The sequence below is a fragment of the Pipistrellus kuhlii genome, unplaced genomic scaffold (genome assembly GCF_014108245.1).
Source record: "Pipistrellus kuhlii isolate mPipKuh1 unplaced genomic scaffold, mPipKuh1.p scaffold_m20_p_18, whole genome shotgun sequence".
Classification (NCBI taxonomy): Eukaryota; Metazoa; Chordata; class Mammalia; order Chiroptera; family Vespertilionidae; genus Pipistrellus; species Pipistrellus kuhlii.
The window spans coordinates 25,921,122-25,941,563 of NW_023425493.1; the positions used below are offsets into that span (position 1 = coordinate 25,921,122).

A 20,442-nucleotide genomic window follows, 5' to 3' on the forward strand; every position below is an offset into this window, starting at 1 on the left:
AGATTGGAATATAACACAAAACTGCCTTTTCCTTTTGTGTTTTGTTTTTGTAACTGTCTTTTCTTCTTTCAAACAGTGCTGTTTTATCTTTTCTCCAAGGTCTTCCCCAGCTCCCCGGTTCTAGTGGTCTCTGGCCATAGTTACTCTGCCCTCACACCGGGCCTCGCTATCTACCCTGTCAGAGTGGTCAACTTCACTTCCCTCCAGATGACATCGCCTGTCTTCATCAACATCTCCTGTGTGCTCACAGGCCAGAGTGAGGCTGTGCTGGTGAGAGCTGTTAAGAAGTCTGGTGCAGGTGAGCAATGGGGATCCTACCTTTAGGAAAATGAGGCATTACATTTAGTTAATGGAGAACATTCAGCCACTTGACCAAGATTACATAAACTGGGGCATGGATCAATTTTCCAAGCCCACTGAAAATACAATCTTCAGATAGTTTTTTTGTTTTTTTTTTTACCACTAGCGAGATGTGATACTTAACATATATTTATTTTTTATTTATTTATTTATTTAATTTTTACTTAACACATATTTAAGAATAGTCATGCCAGTTTAACAAGTCTGTCAGCTTCCTAAGTGTACTACTTTCCATTCTAAACCTCTTGATGTTTCGTCTTCTTTAAAAGTATTTAGATCTGCCAAAACCAGTTTGGCTCAGTGGATAGAGCATCGTCCTGCCGACTGAAAGGTCCCAGGTCGATTCTGGTCAAGGGCATGTACCTTGGTTGCGGGCACATCCCCAGTAGAGGGTGTGCAAGAGGCAGCTGAGCGATGCTTCTTTCTCATCGATGTTTCTATCGCCCTTCCTCTCAGTAAAAAAATCAATAAAATATATATATATATATATATATATATATTTTAAAAGTATTTAGATCTTTCTGCATCAAGCAAAGGGCAAATGGTGAACCCTAGAAACAAGACTTATTTCCCAAATCCTAATTCTAGTACCCAGTTTAGAAATGCCAATTTGTATGGGGTGAGAAGTTATGGAGATGTTAACCAGGGAAACATTCTCATGCCACTCTCGACAATCCCTCAAAGGAACTTGTACTCCCTTTAATTATTGGGAATGAGGCTAAACCCTAGTGCATCTCCTAATGGGAGAAAGATTTGCTTTATGAGCACTTGGGCCTAAGCATATTTAAATGCATTTTTCTAACTCAAAAGGATAGATGTTTTCCCCTTCAGAGTTGAGGTGCCCAAAGGCCCCACTAGAAAGTGTTCAACTCTAATCTGTGCTCTATTAGAGCAGCTTTGAAATCTAGAATTAATTCTAATCAACTCACTGATTATGAAAGGAATGCTAGAAAAATTAGTAATACACTGGTTTTATTTGGACTTTGAGCAGTGGGACCTGTCAGGAATTAGTCTAGACAACCTTTTTAGTACATGCACTTCATGAAACTTTATTCTTCAGTGAAGCAGTTATCAAAGAGTAAGGTGAGAGGAGCGGTTTTAAGACTAATGGTAGAAGGCCTATACTATAGATGCAGAATAGGAAGTAGGTATGAGGGCCTGCTTATAATTTATAATTTATTCTGGAAGTCCTGCAAGTTCAAGTAGTTTGGTGGGACAGAAAAGTTCTAGACACTGAAGAAATTGAAATAACCAAAGGCAGATACCAATCATGATTCAAAGACAGGAGTCGCGAGTTTTATTAAGGACATTATATACAAATCAGAGTATTCCCTAGAAGTGACACCCCGAGTAAAATGGGTAAAGGGCCTTTGGCTTTAAGAAGTTATTTGTGATGTTTCAAGTTACAGGAATTAGAATGAGAAATCAAACCACACCCTGGCCAGATAGCTCAGTTGGTTAGAGCATTCCTGATGTGTCAAGGTTGTAGTTTTGATCCCCGTTCAGGGAACATATTAAGAATTTACCAATGAGCTGAGACCGGTTTGGCTCAATGGATAGAGCATCAGCTTGGGGACTGAAGGGACCCAGGTTCGATTCCGGTCAAGGGCATGTACCTTGGTTGCGGGCATATCCCCAGTAGGGGGTGTGCAAGAGGCAGCTGATCGATGACTCTCATCCATGTTTCTAGCTTTCTATCTCTCTCCCTTCCTCTCTGTACAAAATCAATAAAATATATATTTTAAAAAAAAAATTTACCAATGAATGCATAAGTAAGTGCAACAAATTGATGTGCCTCTCTCAAATCAATTAAAATTTAACACATTTTAGTTAAAATGCACAGGAAAGGTAAAAGCCATTTTCAAGTGGCAGTTTTAAATATTCCTGTATACTGAGAGAAATAAGAGGCTCAAGAATTGTAGTTTATTACTTTGGAGATAGGAAATGGCTAGAATTAGGATTTGGGAGCCAAATATAGTTCACTTTATCCTGATAAGTAAAATAATATCCTAGAGCAGGGCTTTTCAACCTCTCTCACCTCATGGCACATACAAAGTAATTTCTAAAATTCTGGGGCACACTCACACAAAAATATTTTTGCTGTAATCTGACAAAAAAAAAAAAGTTTAGGGGGGGGAAAAATGAGCTTTTGTAATATGAATAAAGATTGATTAAAAAAGTTTAGCTTTGATTCAGTCATACCAGATAGCTATTGTTATTTTTCTTTTAACCTTCACTAAAGGATATGCGTATTGATTTTAGAGAGAAGGGTAGGGAGAAACATTGATATGGGAGAGTGCATCGATTGGTTGCCTTCCCTAGGTGCTCCGAACAGGGATTGAACATGCAACCTTTCTGGATACAGGGCAAGGCTCCAAACAACTGAGCCACACAGGCCAGGCGGCTGTCACTTTTTATTTAGCAATCTAAGGGAAAAGAGGTCAGTGCACCTGACTGAATAACCAGTTTTCAAAACCAATGTCCTAAAGGGTTGAGTTTCAAGTGCTTCTGCTAGATAGTCTTATGACCACACAAGGTTTTAAATGCAACATCTGGCCTGGATGTGATTAAATAACTATTCTCTTCTTCTGTTCTGGCCAATGCATAGATCAATGTGAAGATTCAGGTGTCCTCCAGAAGTTCATGGGTTCTTACCAGATCCTCTTTACCCTCTTTGTAGTGCTGGCATCAACAGCTTTCATCTTTCTAGGTAAGGAGTCCTTATATCCTTCATTTCAAAAACTGAATAAGGATGAAAATTAGTTGTTTTTTGCAGTTGAAACAGATTCAGCCTCCCTAACCTTAGTCACCTAGTGGATTAAATAAAGGTCCAGCTCAAGTTACAACTATCAAATTGGACTTGGCAAATACCATTCAGAAGTAGGTATCACTGCTAGATGGCCAGTTTGGGTTAAACTCATTGGCTAGAGATGATTTTGTCTACACCTGCACTCTTCCCATCATTTGGACAGTTGATAAGTAACTCTAAAAACAGAAGAGATTTCTTAATTACCATGAAGTTACTTTGAAGTATAACTAAGGACTTCCTCCAATAAGGCAGGTATGTCTCTTTACTGACATCTCCCTTGTTCTGATTCCAGCATATAGTGCTTTCCTAAACAAGATACAGACAGTTCCAGTTGTTTATGTCCCAACTGTAGGATCACCGCTGACAGGTACAGAATCACAACCCTCATCTTCAAATTGCAGTATCTGTATCTTATTCACCTTTCACCCTTCTGCCTTTCCCATTGGTTTCTAGGTTCTTATGCCTCCGCACGCTCTCCCTCTCCATTCCTGAATCCACAACCCCCGCCATCCCAGAGTCGGCTACAATACTGGCTATGGAGTATAAGGCACTAACCTGTACTTAGACAAGTCTCCTTAACTGTAGGAAACTGGAGATTTTTTTTTTTAACTGAAAATTTCTAACTGTTGGCCATCAGAAGCCGCCTAGCAACGTCTATATTTGTAAGCCTCCAGACAAGGTTTCTGAGAATTGTAAATAAAGGGTCCTGAGCTGTTCTGTTAAAGTGGTGTGCTGGATTGTGTTTCGAAGATCAACTTGCTCTTAATTCCAAGAAAACATAACAGTGAAAGTAAATACCTCATTTATATTGATAAACTACATTTTTAAATCAAGCTCTGAAGATTTATTCAATGAGCCTAGGCAGAGAGAAATGTCCCAAATGAACTTTTTAAATACTTGGCTACTTACTTGCCCCAAATGACTAGCAGTCCATTCTTCTGGTTGGCCCTGAATACTTGAGGTAAGAACTTCCTACCAGTAAAACAAGACAATAAACAGGATGTATCCAAAATGTGTTTATTGGGATGGTTTCCCACTCATCTTGATTTGAGGTGCTTTTAGTGCTGCTTCCTTCTGAAGGAGCATCCTGGAAGAAAAATGTTCCTAAGTTAACTGACAGCCCACTTATCCCGCCCCACACTCACAGGCCTGAGGCCTGATGTCCCGCCCACAGGAAAGCCCCTTTTATCACCTACACATCATCCTAGCTTTAGACAGTAGCATTTTGAGATTAAGATTCAAAGCCCCAAATTATATTTGTTAAAGCATTTACCTTCTGTGAGCCTTGCTTTTCCTCCTGTTGGCTGACAGAGAACAGTGGAGCAACCAACACACAAAACTACCGTTTGTGCATGGCTAAAGACGGTGGTGATTTTATAGCATCCTGGAAAAAATCAAGAAGGGGTTACATTTTTCCCATGCCCTTCTTCACTTACACATAAACTAGGTTATTTGTAAACTTTGAAATTTACTATCCTATTGGAAACTTGATTACCTGGGTCTAGGTACACATTAATGTGAACTCAGAAGCAATACGGACTACCTGCCCCACCTATGGGTTTTTGGATAATGTGTGACTATCATCCTAGACTCAGCCTGAAAGGGAAAGGAGTGGAATCAACAATCCACAGCTCAAAAAACAGACTCCTCCACTTTGGAGGGAAGGATGGTCAGTAATGGGTCAACGCACCCACCCCGCTCCTCCAGAAACAAGTACATCAAGGACCAAGGCAGAAGCACGACACATCACCCGGTTTCTTAGCACAAGGAAATGGTAGGGTCGGTACGTGGAGTTTTGATGGGAAATCACTCTTGATCACTCCTAACGTAGAGAATTTTACCCATCTCGCACATTCAAGTTCTAAGAAATGGGGCCGCTTCATGGACACGGTACAGCTCACACCACACCTTTTTCCGTTCCCGGGTCCAGTGCGTTCCCGACTGCCGCACGCCAGCTGCTCACCTGGGCATTTGACATCCATGAAGTAGGAATTGGGGCTCTGCACCAGGCGCTTCTTCTTGTGTTTCCTCTTCTCCTCTTCCGGAGAGGGATGGAGGAGATCCTTAGCGAGCTACGAGGCAGAGATGCAGAAAGTTAGAAACCCACGGCGTAGAGGGGAGGATCGGGAACAGCCCCCGCTGCCACACACCGGGGAGAGCTCGCCCCTCGCCGCGCCTGGTGTCTGCGCAGCCGGGCCGCCATCTTATCTCCGCTCCGCTGCCGTCTCGGCAGGGCCCCGCGGGCCTCCGCGGGCCCCGAGGTTAAGGTCCCGGGCGGCGCGGAGGGCCGGGGAGGGCCCTCTGCCGTCCCAGACCGGCGCGCGGGGCGCGTGCGGACGGAAGAGCGAGGTCTCCGCTGAAACCTGCACCCGGGCACTCACAGGCATATTGTCGTGGGGAGGTCGTCACCGCCGGAAAGGAGCGAAAGCGGAAGTCCGTCTCCTTATATCCGCCACCCGCCGGAAGTGACGCGTCGGTGTTCGGCGGCCATGTTGGGAAGGTCCGTCTGTCAGCATTGTCCGCGGCGGGGCGAGAGGAGGGCGCCATCTTCGGAAGGTCAGACGCGCCTCGGGCTGAGAGTTAGCTTTCTAGTGTGTGAAGCGAGCGCTCCGCCTGGGCCGGTGTGGCGCCGCGGGTTGACTTCTGTTCCGTTCGACCCCTGTTGTCAGCCACATGCCCGGGCTTCGAGATCAAGTCGCCATCAATGGAAAAAAGTCATTCTAAAAATTTTTTCAAGGCAAGCCCTTTATCAAGGGATAAATGGACAATGAAAATTTCTTGATAACTTTGACAGTTGGAGCCTAAAAATAGGAATTTCTTAGGAAAACAACAACCAGATCAAGCTATGTCTGGACTTATTAAATTTCTTTATTACTTTTCTATTGGTTTCGTTTGCCCACTTTAAACAATTCAGAAATGTAAATATAAAAAAAGTAAAGGCCTTTCCTGGCCGGGTGTTGTTCAGTGGTTGGGCGTTGACCTTTGAGCCAGGAGGTCACGGTTCGATTCCTGGTCCCGGCACATGCCCAAATTTCAGCCTCCATCCCCAGTAGGACTAATCGATGTTTCTCTTTTTCCTTCTCCCTTCCTCTTTCTCTCAAGTTATTTTTTTTTTTAAGTAAAGTTCACATATTTCCTCCATCCCCAACATACTCTTAGAGTTGTTAATTTTATTGTCAATTTTCCATCCTTACCTCTAATAATAATTACATCAAACACATAATGCTTACTAGATGCATTGTTCTGCTTTATATATGTTAATCTTCATAACAACTCTTATCAGGTTGATACTATTATTATACACATGTTACTGATTAAGAAAGTGATGCACAAAGAAATTGTCCAAAGTACTGCTCCACTGCCTTCCCAAAAGATTGTGCCATCTGCATCCCTACATCCTTTTCCCACATTTTCACCAGGAATGCCTTGCCAAGATTTCTAATCTTGGCATCACGGACACCCAGACAGGAAAGGAGAAGGAAGGAAAAATGAAGACTTTGAAACATCATCTTCCCATGTCCATTTGTCATAAGGGAGGAAGGAAGGTGACACAAATGGCATTTAGCGATATGCTTTTTCCCAAAGAAAAGGGATGTGAGTTTCAGTCAGGGAAGTGCTGGCAAAGTTTAACAGGTTCTGTGGAGGAGCGCCCTGATTTTGCTAATTTCAGTGGTGACATCATTACACATGGGGTTGCTAGAGCTATTCACAGAGCCTGTAAGAACTGGTTCCAGTATGTCAACTGTAATTGAAAAAAAAAATTTAAGTTATTAAAAAAAAGAAAGAAAGAAAGAAATGGTCGGTAAACTAAGTCTTAGGAAGCTGAAATATCAAGGACAAGGAGTCAACCATGCAATCATCTAGGAAGAAAGCATTTTAGGCTGAGGGAAGCGTTTGTGAATACAAAGACAGAATGAATCTGTCACAGCTGAAGGGAGAAAGGGATTGTTGCTGAAGCTCTGAGACTTAGGCAGAGAGTACTACAGAGATGAGGTTCCAATGAAAGCAGGTATACACCAGCATGAGTACATTTCATTTATTTTTAAAGATTTTTTATTTATTAAGTATATCTTATTGATTTTTTACAGAGAGGAAGAGAGAGGGATAGAGAGTTAGAAGCATCAATGAGAGAGAATCATCGCTCAGCTGCCTCTTGCACACCCCCTACCGGGGATGTGCCCTCAACCAAGGCACATGCCCTTGACCGGAATCAAACCTGGGACCTTTCAGTCCGCAGACCGAAGCTCTACCACTGAGACAAACTGGCTGCGGCTTTTTAAATTTATTTTTAGAGAAAGAGGAAGAGGGGTAGAGACAGAGAAACATCAATGATGAGAGAAAATCATTAATAGGCTGCCTCCTGCACACCCACTTCTGGGAATCTAGCCCACAGCACAACCTGGGAATCAGAGGGGGTGGGGGCCCTGTGGGCAGCGGTGACAACTTCTTTTTTCCTGGGTTGATGCTCAACCACTGAGCAACACTGGCCAGGCAGCATGAGTACATTTTAGAGAAGTGAGCAAAAATAATAAACTGCAGGGGAGGAATAGTCCAGATCCAGGCAAAATAAGATGGGGTGGGGGGGGGGAAGGAACTGACTGATTATATTATCAGAACAATCTATGAAAATGGAACAGTAGCCAAAACCGGTTTGGCTCAGTGGTAGAGCATTGGTCTGCGAACTGAAAGGTCCCAGGTTCGATTCCGGTCAAGGACATGTACCTGAGTTGTGGGCACATCCCCAGTAGAAGGTGTGCAAGAGGCAGCTGGTCGATGTTTCTCTCTCATCGACATTTCTAGCTCTCTATATCTCTCCCTTCCTCTCTGTAAAAAAATCAATAAAATATATATTTTTAAAAATGGAACAGTAACTTAAAGGACTGTCTAGATGGTGTGGCTAAAGGACTAATGAGAGATGGTTTGACCAGTGAGGAGAAAAAAATAAAGAAGACTCGAGGTGTATGCTGCAGCTTGAAGACATACTGGAGGTGAGAGAATGGACAAAAAGGGAACTGAACAGTTAGTGTGTTTGAGAAGGGGCAGACAAGAGCACAGAAAGTGACCAAGATAAGTGAAGTAACAAAAGATGCCTTCTCACCACCGGTACACTGTGTTCATACAAGGACTGTGCTACTGGCCCGTGGTTGGAAAAGCAGATAATGCTGAGTAATTCTTTACAAAGGCAAAGATAAATTTGTTTCTTTATAGCCACCTTCTCCACACTTCAGCTTCCTGGTTGCCACGGCCACCCACATTCACAGCCCATCCAGTGGGGTAAGGGCTGTGTTAAGAGTCATATCTCATCAGAAGAACGAGACCAGGCGTTTGTTGTCCCAATCTCTAGCTTCCTGACCGGCTTATGAGAGAAATCACACACAGAATCCCAGGAGGAAGACTGTGCCCAGCGAAGCCCCAGAATGGGGGCTGGAAGAGAGACAGCGTTGAGATGGGGTGGGGCTCTGATGCTGTGGTATAACCACTGTTCATGTTCACTCTGTCCACCAGAGGGCAGACTGACCCAACAAATAGCCTACTGCCCGGCAATCCCGCTTTTTTCAAAAGCGGTTGGGATTCTAGATAGAACCAAGGGCTTGTAACAACACAGAATTCTAGAACTGCCCCGGGAGGATTCTGTTTCCTTGAATTAGCCCTCCCAAAAAAGAAGCCTCCAATCTTTGTCAGCTCCCAGCCCCATCCCTGTCTCCACCATTGTTCCCCAAAACTTTCTCTAAATTCCTCCAAAAGTCCTCTTTCCCCTGGCCATCCTGGTTAAACTTTCACTTCCCCTCGGCCCTGCCCCTCTGGCCTCAGACTGGAAGGAGGAGGTGGAAAGGCAGAGAGGAGAAGGCCAGTGAGTGGTGGGAGCGGGGAGGGAGGCAGGTGGGCCCAGGCGGGGAGGGGAAAGCTGGAGCAGAGGGCCGGTGGCCTCCCAGGCCGGCGAGCGCGGTGGGCGGGCAGGGGGTGGGGCCGCGAGGGGAGCCGCCTCTCTCTCCCGGAGCCTGGGCGGGGAGGGAGGAAAACTTCCTGGCCCCGGCTACCGGCGGCTCTTTTCCACCGGCCCTCCGAGCCCGCCTCCCGGTGCCCGGCGCTTCCCCTCCCCTCCCCCGGCTCCCTGAGTGTCCGCCATGGCCAAAGCCTACGACCACCTCTTCAAGTTGCTGCTGATCGGGGACTCGGGGGTGGGCAAGACTTGTCTGATCATTCGCTTTGCAGAGGACAACTTCAACAACACGTACATCTCCACCATCGGTGAGCCCACTGGCCATATCCCAGACCCCCGACTCCCCACACCCTCCTCCCCAGGCTCCCCAATGACGAGCGGCCCTACCTTTCAGTCCCTGAGTGTGGGGCTTCCAACACCCATGTCCTCAACCTCTGTTCCCGACCCATCCTCCATACATGTCTGGGGGGGGGGGGTACCCAAAATTCTAACTGGCCTGCCATCTCCAGGTAACTCCTCCGTGGTGCCAGCCCCTCACTTTCTTGGTGCCATTCTTCTCATCTCTCTAATCCACGTGGACCCTTCTCCGTTTCCTTCTCAGCTCCTCTTCTCCCCCATCCACCTGGAGCTCTTGACCCCACTCCCCACATTTCCTGATTCCCCCTTCCTGAACATCCGTCTCCCAGCTCTGCCAGCCTCTTTCTGTCCCACTGAGTTTCAGACTCTATTCCATTCCCACCTTATCATCATCCGCTTCTCAGTTTTCTTGCTCCTTGACTTAACGGGTGGGGAGGGTGAAACAGTGGCTGGGTGTGTAGAGAGAGTGGCCCAAGGACTGTGATCCTGCATGCGCAGTCGGCCTGGGGAAGGAGGTGGGAATGAGGGGACTTTTGGGGTCTCTGAGTCAGCCTGGTGACTCAGCCTCCTGCCTAGAGCTCCCAGCAGGCTTGGGGGAGGTGCCCAAGTTCCCACTGAGAACAGGGTTTCCCTCCTCCCCGCTCATCTTTCTTCATCTGCTGGGACATAAAACAAGCGGAGCCTCAAGACAATTCTGGTTAGCAAGGGGAAGGAAAAATGCCCCTTTTTCCTAGTTCAGTCTCAAGAGGGATCTTGTTTAGCTTCAGACTTTCTTTTTGTTCCAAGCCTGGCCTACTAGACAATTCACATAGACATAGACCTTTTCCTACTAGACAATTCACATAGACATAGGCCTTTTTCCTCCCTCTTTACCCTATAGGGCCGGCAACATTGGGGGAGGGGTACGGAGAGTAGAGGGTTCCAGGAAAACAGAAGGGAAAAGGAATCTGAAAGTAATATTTTGGGGGAGTCAGACTAGATTGAGACAGTTCAGCTGGCAAGGCTGAGTGGACCCAAGAGTTGCCTTACTGGCGGCCTTAAGCCTCCTTCACCACAAAATTCACAAATAGAGCCCATCCCCCTATTTGTAAAACAACAACATGCTCTCTAATTGAGGCATACAGACCGTTTTGAGGAAATTCTAGTGTTACACTTTGGACAAGGCTGCTTCCCGGGTGCCTCCACGGCAGACTCTGGCACTGCCACGCTCGGTTCCTGTCTAGCCCCCAACACACTTTTACGTGCCGTGCACACCTGTCTCCACTTCAATGTACGCTCTCGACCCCTAGGGATCGATTTCAAGATCCGCACCATGGATATAGATGGGAAGAAGATCAAACTGCAAGTCTGGTGAGTGAATGCCCAGGATTCCTAACCAGACTTCCTCATCTACCCCTGATAACGCCTTTTCTTCTACTTGGCTTCATTCCTCCCAGCACTTCTGATCATTTGTGTCACCTCGCTCAGTGGTCCTGCCATCTCTCTTCCTGCTTGCTCAGTTATTTTCAGCTTTTTGTAACTCTTCCTTCTCCCAGCTCCCGAGTATTCTGTTCTTGCCAACAAATGTCTGTTGATCTATATGATGTGGAAACAAGCTCTAAGCAGTTTAATAGCAAACAGCAGAATTAAGACTTGATTCTAAGTCTAGTGCTCTCTCTAAATATGGAGAGCGAGAGCATAGGATAGAAAACCTAGTAGATGTTTGACCTGACAGTCAGTCATAAGGAAGCTGGAAACCCTGAGGGTATGAAGCTTAATGGAAACATTATGATACAATAGATAAGAGCAAACTGGTTTAAATTCTCATTCTGTTACAGAATGACCTTCATTAGTTATTCAGCCTCCCAAATCTGTTACCTCCTTTGTAAAATAAGGACCATAAAGCATGCATCAGCTATAAGGATAGAGTTAAGATTAGACGAAATATGCACAGTACTTGGCACAGATTACGCATCCAATGAATAAACCAGAGAGATCTTGTTTCTTAGGCCTCTGCCATCTCTCAGTATCAGCCCATGTGTCTTTCATCCCTTTCCCCTTTTCCTGTTTCCTAATTCTGCTCCTTTCAGCCCCACCTGTGGAAGCTAAATTCTTGGCTGGTGGGGAGTATGGGGAATCTCTCTTTGGAGCGCCCTTCCCTCTCCTACCCCGTGAAATACTCTACCTCTTCAGGGACACCGCTGGCCAAGAACGATTCAAGACGATAACTACTGCCTATTACCGCGGAGCCATGGTACAAAGTGTGGGTCTGGACAAGGGGTGAGGGCATGAGGCAATGCAATGTAGGCTTATGAGTACAGAGAGGCAGGGAGTCGTGGGGGGTTGCAGAGGGTCCCACATGACTTAGTGATTTGACTCGTAGATAAAACGTGTAGGCTCACTTAGAGTACAACTTGGGGGGTGGAGGGAGGGGGAGTTACAGGGACTGGGGTCCAAGCCTCCTCTGTGAACTCTGCCATCTTCCAGGGCATTATCCTAGTCTACGACATCACAGATGAGAAATCCTTTGAGAATATTCAGAATTGGATGAAGAGCATCAAAGAGGTGAGGACCGTCCCAGAGAGACGGGGGAATCGGATAGAACTTAGAAGATGAAGTGGATTGTGAAGATGAGCTTGACCCAACTTTTCATGTCTTTACCCTTTTGCTCCCAGAATGCCTCAGCTGGGGTGGAGCGCCTCCTGCTGGGGAACAAGTGTGACATGGAGGCCAAGAGGAAGGTGCAGAAGGAGCAGGCCGAGAAGGTAAGTGTTGGAGACCGGGTTGGCCAATGTTCTAGAACTGCCGAGAGGCCGAGATGCGGTCACTTTGCAGAGGACTTGGCGACTACCCTTTATCCAACTCTCTTTTTCCCCCTTCATCCCCGACAGTTGGCTCGGGAGCACGGAATCCGGTTTTTTGAGACTAGTGCCAAGTCCAGTATGAATGTGGATGAGGTGAGACACCCCTCAGCCCCACCCCCAGAAGAGATGGACTATGGGAAGATAGACTCATGCTTCTCTCCAGTCTGTACTGACCAGTCTCCTTTCTCCTCAGGCTTTCAGTTCCCTGGCCCGGGACATCTTGCTCAAGTCAGGAAGCCGGAGATCGGTGAGTTGGTTCTGCTGGACTCAGTACACCCGGGGGTCGGGAGGCGGGTGGAGGAGTAAAAACCGAGGAGGGGAGCAGCGCTGAGACTTCCCATGAGGGTGGGTCCCCTTCCAACAGTTTATAGCCTCCGACCCCAGCCAGCCAGTCTCACCCTGATGTCTGTGCCCTTCTGCCTCTAGGGCACATGTGTCAAACACAAGGCCCGAGGGCCAAATTTGTCCCGCCAGGCCTTGCAATGTGGCCCGCACCGCGCTGTCATCACTGCACTCCTCTGCGTTTCCATCACAATGACAGTTTATGACTGTTCAGTAAACCATTCGGCCCGAGATTTAGGCTGGATTTTAGATTTTGGCCCCTTCTCTGATTGAGTTCGACACCCCTACTCTAGGGAAGCAAGTCCTCCGGCACTGACCTGAAGACCTCTGACAAGAAGAACACCAAGTGCTCCCTGAGCTGAGGACTCCTCGCTGCCTCCACACCCTAAGCCTAGAGGTTGAACCTGAGGGAAGCGGGCTGAGGGGCTGGATGGGGGAGAGATGGTAGGTGGTGCTTGGGGAAGTAAAGATGGGGAGATGGGGAGAGGGCAGGGAGAAAATGGAGAAGGGGAAACCAGGAAAACAAGAGAGGAAAGAGGAGGAGAAGGAGAATAGAGGGAAGAAGCTAGAAGGGAAAGAATTGAGGAAGTGAAAAAAATGTGCGAAAGAGGTAGGAAGAAAGGAAGGAGAAAAGGAAGTATAGACAGCCCCGGGGCCTCAGACCTTCCCTGGGTTTCCATGGCAAACACAGTGTAAATAAATAATTGATTCTGTTACTGGATCAGGCGTTAGGGTCCTGTGAGAGGCTGGCTTGGCACCACCCCTTGAACGTTTGGTCCTGTTCTGTCACTCTGCACGGTCTTTCTCAGTATTAAAGACCTCCATTTGCACAAATGTAGCTATTTTGGGTAACTTTCATCCTTGTCGGAATTGCTCTTTACTCATCAACCTGATTCCTACCTCTGAGGGCTTTGGGCTGCCTGCACCTGGCCGGGTTCCTGTGATGCCAGGATTAGACCCACAGCTATCTCTCTTCCCAGCTGTTTAATTGATGAGGAAACCAGCAAGAGCAAAGGTTCTCCGAATGGGAGGCTGTGCACATGCTCTCTCCGTTACGGGTGTAGAGAATCACGATGCACAGAGCCCTCTCCAGAAAATTGCAGGATCTTTTTTTTTTAAGGGCTCTTTTTGGGCCTCCCCTGGGGAGCGACAGCCCCCTGCCTCAGGGAAATGACAAGACCTAGTCTTGTTACCCAAGCAAGCATCTCTGATTCTGCCAGCGATCCCTTTAGGTAGCTGGCAGGCGTTATCTGCTTTAATAGATGAGGAAAGTGAGACACAAAACGGGTGCATGTATTCATAAATATTTATTGAGCATCTACTCTGTACCAAGCACAGTGGTCAAATTAACGTTCTGTTTGGGTAGTACTTACAAGTAAATTTTAACAGAAACAGCCCCGAACTACTGAATCCAAAGAGGCATGCAAAAAGAAGCACCACCAGCCTCTAGCCAGGTAGTTCTGTGGGTTGGAGGGTCATCCTGAGGCGCCAAGGCTGCGGATGCGATCCCCAGTCCGAGCACATATAAGTCAACCAGTGAATGCATGAATAGGTGGAACAACAAACCGATGTCTCTCTCTCAAATCAATCAATAACATTATTCTTAAAAGAGAGAAAACACCAAAAACCCAGGCTTGATACATAATGCCCTTAGTATATATAACCCTTTTTTAATGTTACACAATAGTTTAAAAAATATATATTTTTTCTGATTTCAGAGAGGAAGGGAGAGGGAGAGAGAGATAGAAATATCAATGATGAGAGAGAATCATTGACTGGCTGCCTCCTGCACGCCCCCTACTGGGGACTGAGCCCACAACTGGAGCATGTGCCCTTAACCAGAATTGAGCCCAGGACCTTTCAATCCTCAGGCTGATGCTCTATCCACTGAGCAAAACCAGCTAGGGCACACAATATTTTATTTAATTTTTCTTAAATATACTTTATTGATTTTTTTACAGAGAGGAAAGGAGAGAGATAGTTAGAAACATCAATGAGAGAGAAACATCGATCAGCTGCCTCCTGCACATCCCTCACTGAAGATGTCCCCGCAACCAAGGTACATCCCCTTGACCGGAATCGAACTTGGGACCCTTGAGTCCGCAGGCCAATGCTCTATCCACTGAGCCAAACTGGTTAGGGCCACAGTTGGTTTTCTTTAAACAGTGAAATTGTCTCACAGAATTGCTCTTTTATCAGGACAATTAAAATGTCAGATTTGGTTAGGACAAAATACTGTTAGAAGCTTTTTTATTCATGGATATGATGTTCAAAGTTTTTAAGAAATCCACAATCACACCCAGCCAGTGTGGCTCAATGGTTGAGCATCGACCTACGAACCAGGAGGTCATGGTTTGATTCCCAGCCAGGGCACAGACTGGGATTACAGACAGGTTCCATCCCCAGTTTGGGGCATGCAGGAGGCAGCGATCAATGATTCTCTCTCTCACCATTGATGTTTCTATTTTTCTCCCTTCCTCTCTGAAATGAATAAAAAATATTTAAAAAAAATAAATAACAAAGGAAATCCACAAGCCAGCAGTGGATGTACAATCTGGAGTCATCAGCAAAGCCTTCTTTGTGCAACTGTTTCTGCTGGTGAAAGACAACACTCAGAAAAGTCTGCCTTAGCCAGTTTGGTGGATAGAGCGTATGCCTGCAGACAGAAGGGTCTGTGGTTCGATTCCGGTAAATGGCAGATACCCTGCCTGCAGGCTCCTCCCTGGCCAGGGCCCTCCTGGGGGCACATGCAGGAGGCAATCAATTATTGTGTTTCTCTCACATCAGTATTCCCCTCTGTCTTTCCCTCTTTAAAAATCAATGAAAAAATATCCTTGGGGAGGATTAAAAAAGAAAAGAAAAAACTCTGATAGTACCGGGAGAAGAACTTAGAAATTAATTTGATAAATGTGTATAATAATTTGATAAATGTATTAAGTATCCAAGCTTCCATGGGGCAATGTCCTCTGTGGCTTATGTTTGAGCTTTGTTGTCAACTGCGAGCTAGTTTAATTTGCTCAAGGTTAAGGAAATCCTTGGCATTTTCAGAATCCCAGAAACACTGTTGATATCATCATATGTATTTTTTTAATTTAGTTTCCATGTAGAGACCTTATTGAGATGGTTGTTTTGGCTATTGGAAGTGAGATCTTACAGGATCTCACAGCTAGTTGTGAAACATGATAGGAAATGGGTAAAGAATAACAATACTAGACTTCAGCAAAAACTTTCATTATAGCTAAAAACTACTGGGGGGGGGGGAACCCACACTCTACCTTCTGTAACATATGACTATTGACACATACAAATAACATAACGGAAAAATAATCACAAATTAAAGCTCAGCCCTCACCAGGTTTTATTTGTTTTTGTGTGGTGTGTTTTTCCAACTCTCATCCAATGATCTTTCCATAGTCTGATAGTTCCTGCTCTTGAGAAGCCAGCTTTAAGTCTGACGGGAAGACAACATTTATGGGATGTAGCATCATAGATACTGTTCATTCCAAAATAAAGTGTTCGCCTTTAGGGCTGTGGGGGAGGGGAGCAGCTGTGGTCACTCAGCTAGAAAGACTTGTTGGGGAAGGAGAATGTAGAGCAGAGTTAACAAGGAAAAAAAGTATGGAAACAAGCCTTTTTTTTTTTTTTTTAATCTTTTTTGTTGAAGGTTATATATATTTCCCCTTCCCTCTCCCCATTGACCTCTTCCTCCCTGGCCCCCTCAGGCCTTCACCACCCTATTGTCTGTGTTCTTGGGTTATGTATCTATGCATACAAGTTTTTGGGTTGATCTTTTTCCACCCACCCCCACCTTCCCTCTGAGATTCCAGTCTGTTCCATGCTTCTATGTCTGAATCTATTTTGTTCATCAGGGTTTGTTTTTGTTTTTGTTTTTGTTATATTCCACATATGAATTGAGATCATGTGATACTTGCCTTTCTCTGACTGGCTTATTTTGCTTAGCGTAATACTCTCCAGGTCCCTCCATACTGTCTCAACGGGTAAGAGATCCCTCTTTTTTACTGCTGAATGGTATTCCATGGTGTAAATGTACCACAACTTCTTTTATCCATTCATCTACTAAGATACGGGCTGTTTCCATATTTTAGCTATTGTATATTGTGCTGCTATGAACATAGGAGTGCATACATTTTTTTCCAGTTGGTGTTTTGGGTTTCTTAGGATATAGTCCTAGAATTGGGGCTACTGGGTCAAATGGCAGTGTCATATTTAATTTTTTGAAGGGAACTGCATACTGTTTTCCATAATGGCTGCACCAGTCTGCATTGCCACCAGCAGTGTACTACGAGGGTTCCCTTTTCTCCACATCCTCCCCAGCACTTGTCATTTGTTGATTTGTTTTCTTGTCAATCCTCATCTGAGGATAAGTTTCCATTGATATTTTTTTTAAGATTCATTTATTTATTTTTATTGATTTTAGAGAGGAAGGGAGAGGGAGAGAAAGAAATATCAAGGATGAGAGAAAAATCATGAGTCAGCTGCCTCCTGAACACCTCCTACTGGCCTACTGAGGATTGAGCCTGAAACCTGGGCATGTGCCCTTGACTGGAAATTGAACCTGGGACCCTTTAGTCTACAGGCCAATGCTCTATTCACTGAGCCAAAACAGCTAGGGCAATTTGTTGATTTGTTGATCACAGCCATTCTAACCAGTGTGTGGTGATGCCTCATTGTCATTTTAAGTTGCATCTCTCTGATGATTGGTGACTTTGAACATTTTTTTATAGGTCTCTTGGCCATTTGTATGTTCATTTCGGATAAGTGTTTATGTAGATCCTTTGCCCATTTTTTTAAACATATATATTTTTATTGATTTCAGAGAGGGAGGGAGAGGGAAACATAGAAACATCAATGATGAGAGAATCATTGTTCACCTACCTCCTGCACACCCCTACAAGCCTACAACTTGGGTATGTGTCCTGACCAGGAATGAAATAGTGATCTCCTGGTTTAAAGGTTAACGCTCAACCATTGAGCCAGGTCAGCTGGGAATATATATATATTTTAAATATATTTTATTGATTTTTTACAGAGAGGAAGGGAGAAGGATAGAGAGCTAGAAACATCGATGAGAGAAACATCGATCAGCTGCCTCCTGCACACCCTCCACCAGGGATGTGATCGCAACCAAGGTACATGCCCTTGACCGGAATTGAACCCTGGGCCTCTCAGTCCGCAGGCCAATGCTCTATCCACTGAGCCAAACCGGTTTCAGCTGGGAATATTTTTTTATTACTTGTCTTCCTTTTGTTAAATTGTATGAGTTTCTTATATATTTTGGATATTAATGCTTTATCATATGTACCATTGCCAAATATGTTCTCCCATACAGTGGCCTCCCTTTTCTTTTCTTTTTTAAAAAATATATTTTATTGCCAAAACTGGTTTGGCTCAGTGGATAGAGGGTCAGCCTGCGGACTGAAAGGTTCCAGGTTCGATTCCGGTCAAGGGCATGTACCTGAGTTGCGGGCACATCCCCAGTGGGAGATGTGCAAGAGGCAACTGATCAAGGATTCTCTTTCATCGATGACTCTATCTCTCTCCCTTCCTCTCTGTAAAAAATCAATAAAATATGTTAATATATATATATAGGTAATTGATTTTTTACAGAGAGGAAGGGAGATGGATAAAGAAAAACATCGATCAGCTGTCTCCTGCACACCCCCTACTGGGGATGTGCCCGCAACCAAAGTACATGCCCTTGACCAGAATTGAACCTGGGACCTTTCAGTCCGCAGGCTGAAGCTCTATCCACTGAGCCAAACCAGTTTTTGCCAGTAGGCTCCCTTTTCATTTTGTTGATGGCCTCTTTTGCTGTGCAGAAACTTTTTAAGTAGTTCCATTTGTTCATTTTCTCTTTAGTTTTTTCCCTTGCCCTAGGAGATATATCTGCAAACATATTACTAAGGAGATGTCTGGGATTTTGCGGCCTTTTTTTTTCTAGGATTTTTATGGTTTCATGGCTTATGTTTAAGATTTTTATCCATTTTGAGTTTATTCTTGTGTATAGTGTAAGTTAGAGGTTTAGTTTCTTTCTTTCTTTTTTTTTTTTTTTTCATGTATCTGTTCAATTTTCCCAATACCATTTATTGAAGAGACTGTCTTGATTCCACCTGTATGCCCTTACCTCCTTTGTCAAATATTAATTGAGTATATGTCTCAGGTGGATTTCTAGGGTCTCTGTTTTGTTCCATTGGTTATATGCTTGTTCTTGTGCCAGTACCACGCTGTTTTGATTACAGTGGCTTTGCAGTATAACTTGTTATCTGGTATTGTGATCACTCCAACTTTGTTCTTTTTTCTCAAGATTGCTGAGGCGTATTCGAGGTCTTTTTTGTTTTCATATACATTTTTTTAGTATTTGTTCTTTTTTAAAAATATATATATATATTTTATTAACTTTTTACAGAGAGGAAGGGAGAGGGATAGAAAGCTAGAAACATCGATGAGAGAGAAACATCGACCAGCCGCCTCCTGCACACCCCCTATTCGAGACATGCCCGCAACCAATGTAAATGCCCTTGACTGGAATCGAACCCGGGACCTTTCAGTCCACAGACTGACGCTCTATTCACTGAGCCAAACCAGTTTCAGCAAGTATTTGTTCTTGATCTGTGAAATATACTATTGGTATTTCAATAGGAATTGCATTGAATGTATAGATTGCTTTGGGTAGTATGAACATTTTAATGATGTTAATTCTACCAACCCATGAACACAGTATATTTTTTCACTTGCTTCTCTCTTCCTCTCTCTCTCTCTCTCTCTCTCTCTCTCTCTCTCTCTCTCTCTCTCTCTCTCCTTTCTCTCTTTTTCAACATCCTGTGATTTTCTGAGTTCAAGTCTTTTACCTTTTTGGTTAAGTTTATTCCTAAGAATCTTAATTTTTTATTCTTTGTCAGGGCACATGCCCAGGTTTCAAGACACATCTTCATTTAGGGGGCATGCAGGAGGCATCTCTCATGAATATTTCTCTCCCTCTCCTTTCCTCTGTCTCTAAAATCAATAAAAACAAATCTTATAAAAAGTATGACAGGGCCAAAACCGATTTGGCTCAGTGGATAGAGCATTGGCCTTCGGACTCAAGGGTCCCAGGTTTGATTCTGGTCAAGGGCATGCACCTTGGTTGCAGGCACATCCCCAGTAGGGGGTGTGCATGAGGCAGCTGATCGATGTTTCTAACTCTCTAACCCTCTCCCTTCCTCTCTGTAAAAAAAAAAAATAATCAATAATATATATATATATATATATATATATATATATATATATATATATATATTTAAAAGTATGACAGAAATGTGAGGCAATATGGAGAATAAGTATTTACACATTTTATTTGCATCTCGAAAACAAACACAAAGAAAACGCACGTTTGCATTTCCATTTAACAGAACACTGAGAGCCAGATACAGTCCTAAAGTCATGTAGCTAGACTGAACACTTGCTGGAACTTCAAATCTTAATCTCTTTTTATTGCGCATTATGTAGCAGCAAGAGAGAGCTGAGAACATTTGATGCGGTTATTCAAGGGCCAGTTCTGGGATCTTTGAACATGAGAGGAGGTGACATCTGAGTAGAGCTGAGTGGGGCCCAGTGGCAGGGAGTGGCTGCACGTACACTGAAGGTTTGGTAATTCCTGCTTAAGGAGAGAAAAGAAAGCCCTTGGTCTGCCAACCCAGCTTTTCCCTTTGACCATACTGGGCAGGAAGAATGAGACAGGTAAGAGTGTCAGAAAGGCTGATTAAAAAAAAAAAAAAAAATATATATATATA

At 44.5% G+C, this 20,442-nt stretch overlaps 3 protein-coding genes and 1 long non-coding RNA gene across 4 annotated transcripts in view; 3 read left to right on the plus strand and 1 right to left on the minus strand.

Moving 5' to 3' along the window:
- NUP210L (nucleoporin 210 like) overlaps positions 1-3,893 on the plus strand; it is a 58,612-nt gene extending 54,719 nt beyond the window's left edge. Inside the window, exons 37-40 of the mRNA XM_045583424.1 lie at positions 100-298; positions 2,969-3,070; positions 3,462-3,536; positions 3,623-3,893. Of these exons, the coding sequence (XP_045439380.1) occupies positions 100-298; positions 2,969-3,070; positions 3,462-3,536; positions 3,623-3,723 (477 nt within the window). The 3' untranslated portion in view covers positions 3,724-3,893. The remainder of the gene's footprint in view (positions 1-99; positions 299-2,968; positions 3,071-3,461; positions 3,537-3,622) is intronic.
- Positions 3,894-4,172: 279 nt separating this feature from the next.
- RPS27 (ribosomal protein S27) lies at positions 4,173-5,697 on the minus strand. Its single transcript, XM_036441815.2, has 4 exons — positions 5,551-5,697; positions 5,133-5,241; positions 4,443-4,553; positions 4,173-4,256 (listed from the first exon to the last, which is right to left on the minus strand). Exons 1-4 carry the CDS (start codon positions 5,554-5,556, stop codon positions 4,228-4,230), a joined length of 255 nt encoding a protein of 84 aa, XP_036297708.1. The 5' UTR covers positions 5,557-5,697; the 3' UTR covers positions 4,173-4,227.
- A 3,473-nt stretch (positions 5,698-9,170) lies between these two features.
- Positions 9,171-13,160, plus strand: RAB13 (RAB13, member RAS oncogene family). The gene is made up of 8 exons (XM_036441771.2): positions 9,171-9,418; positions 10,757-10,817; positions 11,640-11,700; positions 11,934-12,011; positions 12,122-12,211; positions 12,338-12,403; positions 12,504-12,557; positions 12,946-13,160. Exons 1-8 carry the CDS (start codon positions 9,295-9,297, stop codon positions 13,012-13,014), a joined length of 603 nt encoding a protein of 200 aa, XP_036297664.1. The 5' UTR covers positions 9,171-9,294; the 3' UTR covers positions 13,015-13,160.
- Positions 13,161-19,646: 6,486 nt separating this feature from the next.
- LOC123652563 lies at positions 19,647-20,015 on the plus strand. The gene is made up of 2 exons (XR_006741987.1): positions 19,647-19,697; positions 19,957-20,015. It is a non-coding gene; the product is annotated as an uncharacterized LOC123652563 (long non-coding RNA).
- Positions 20,016-20,442: the final 427 nt, after the last annotated feature.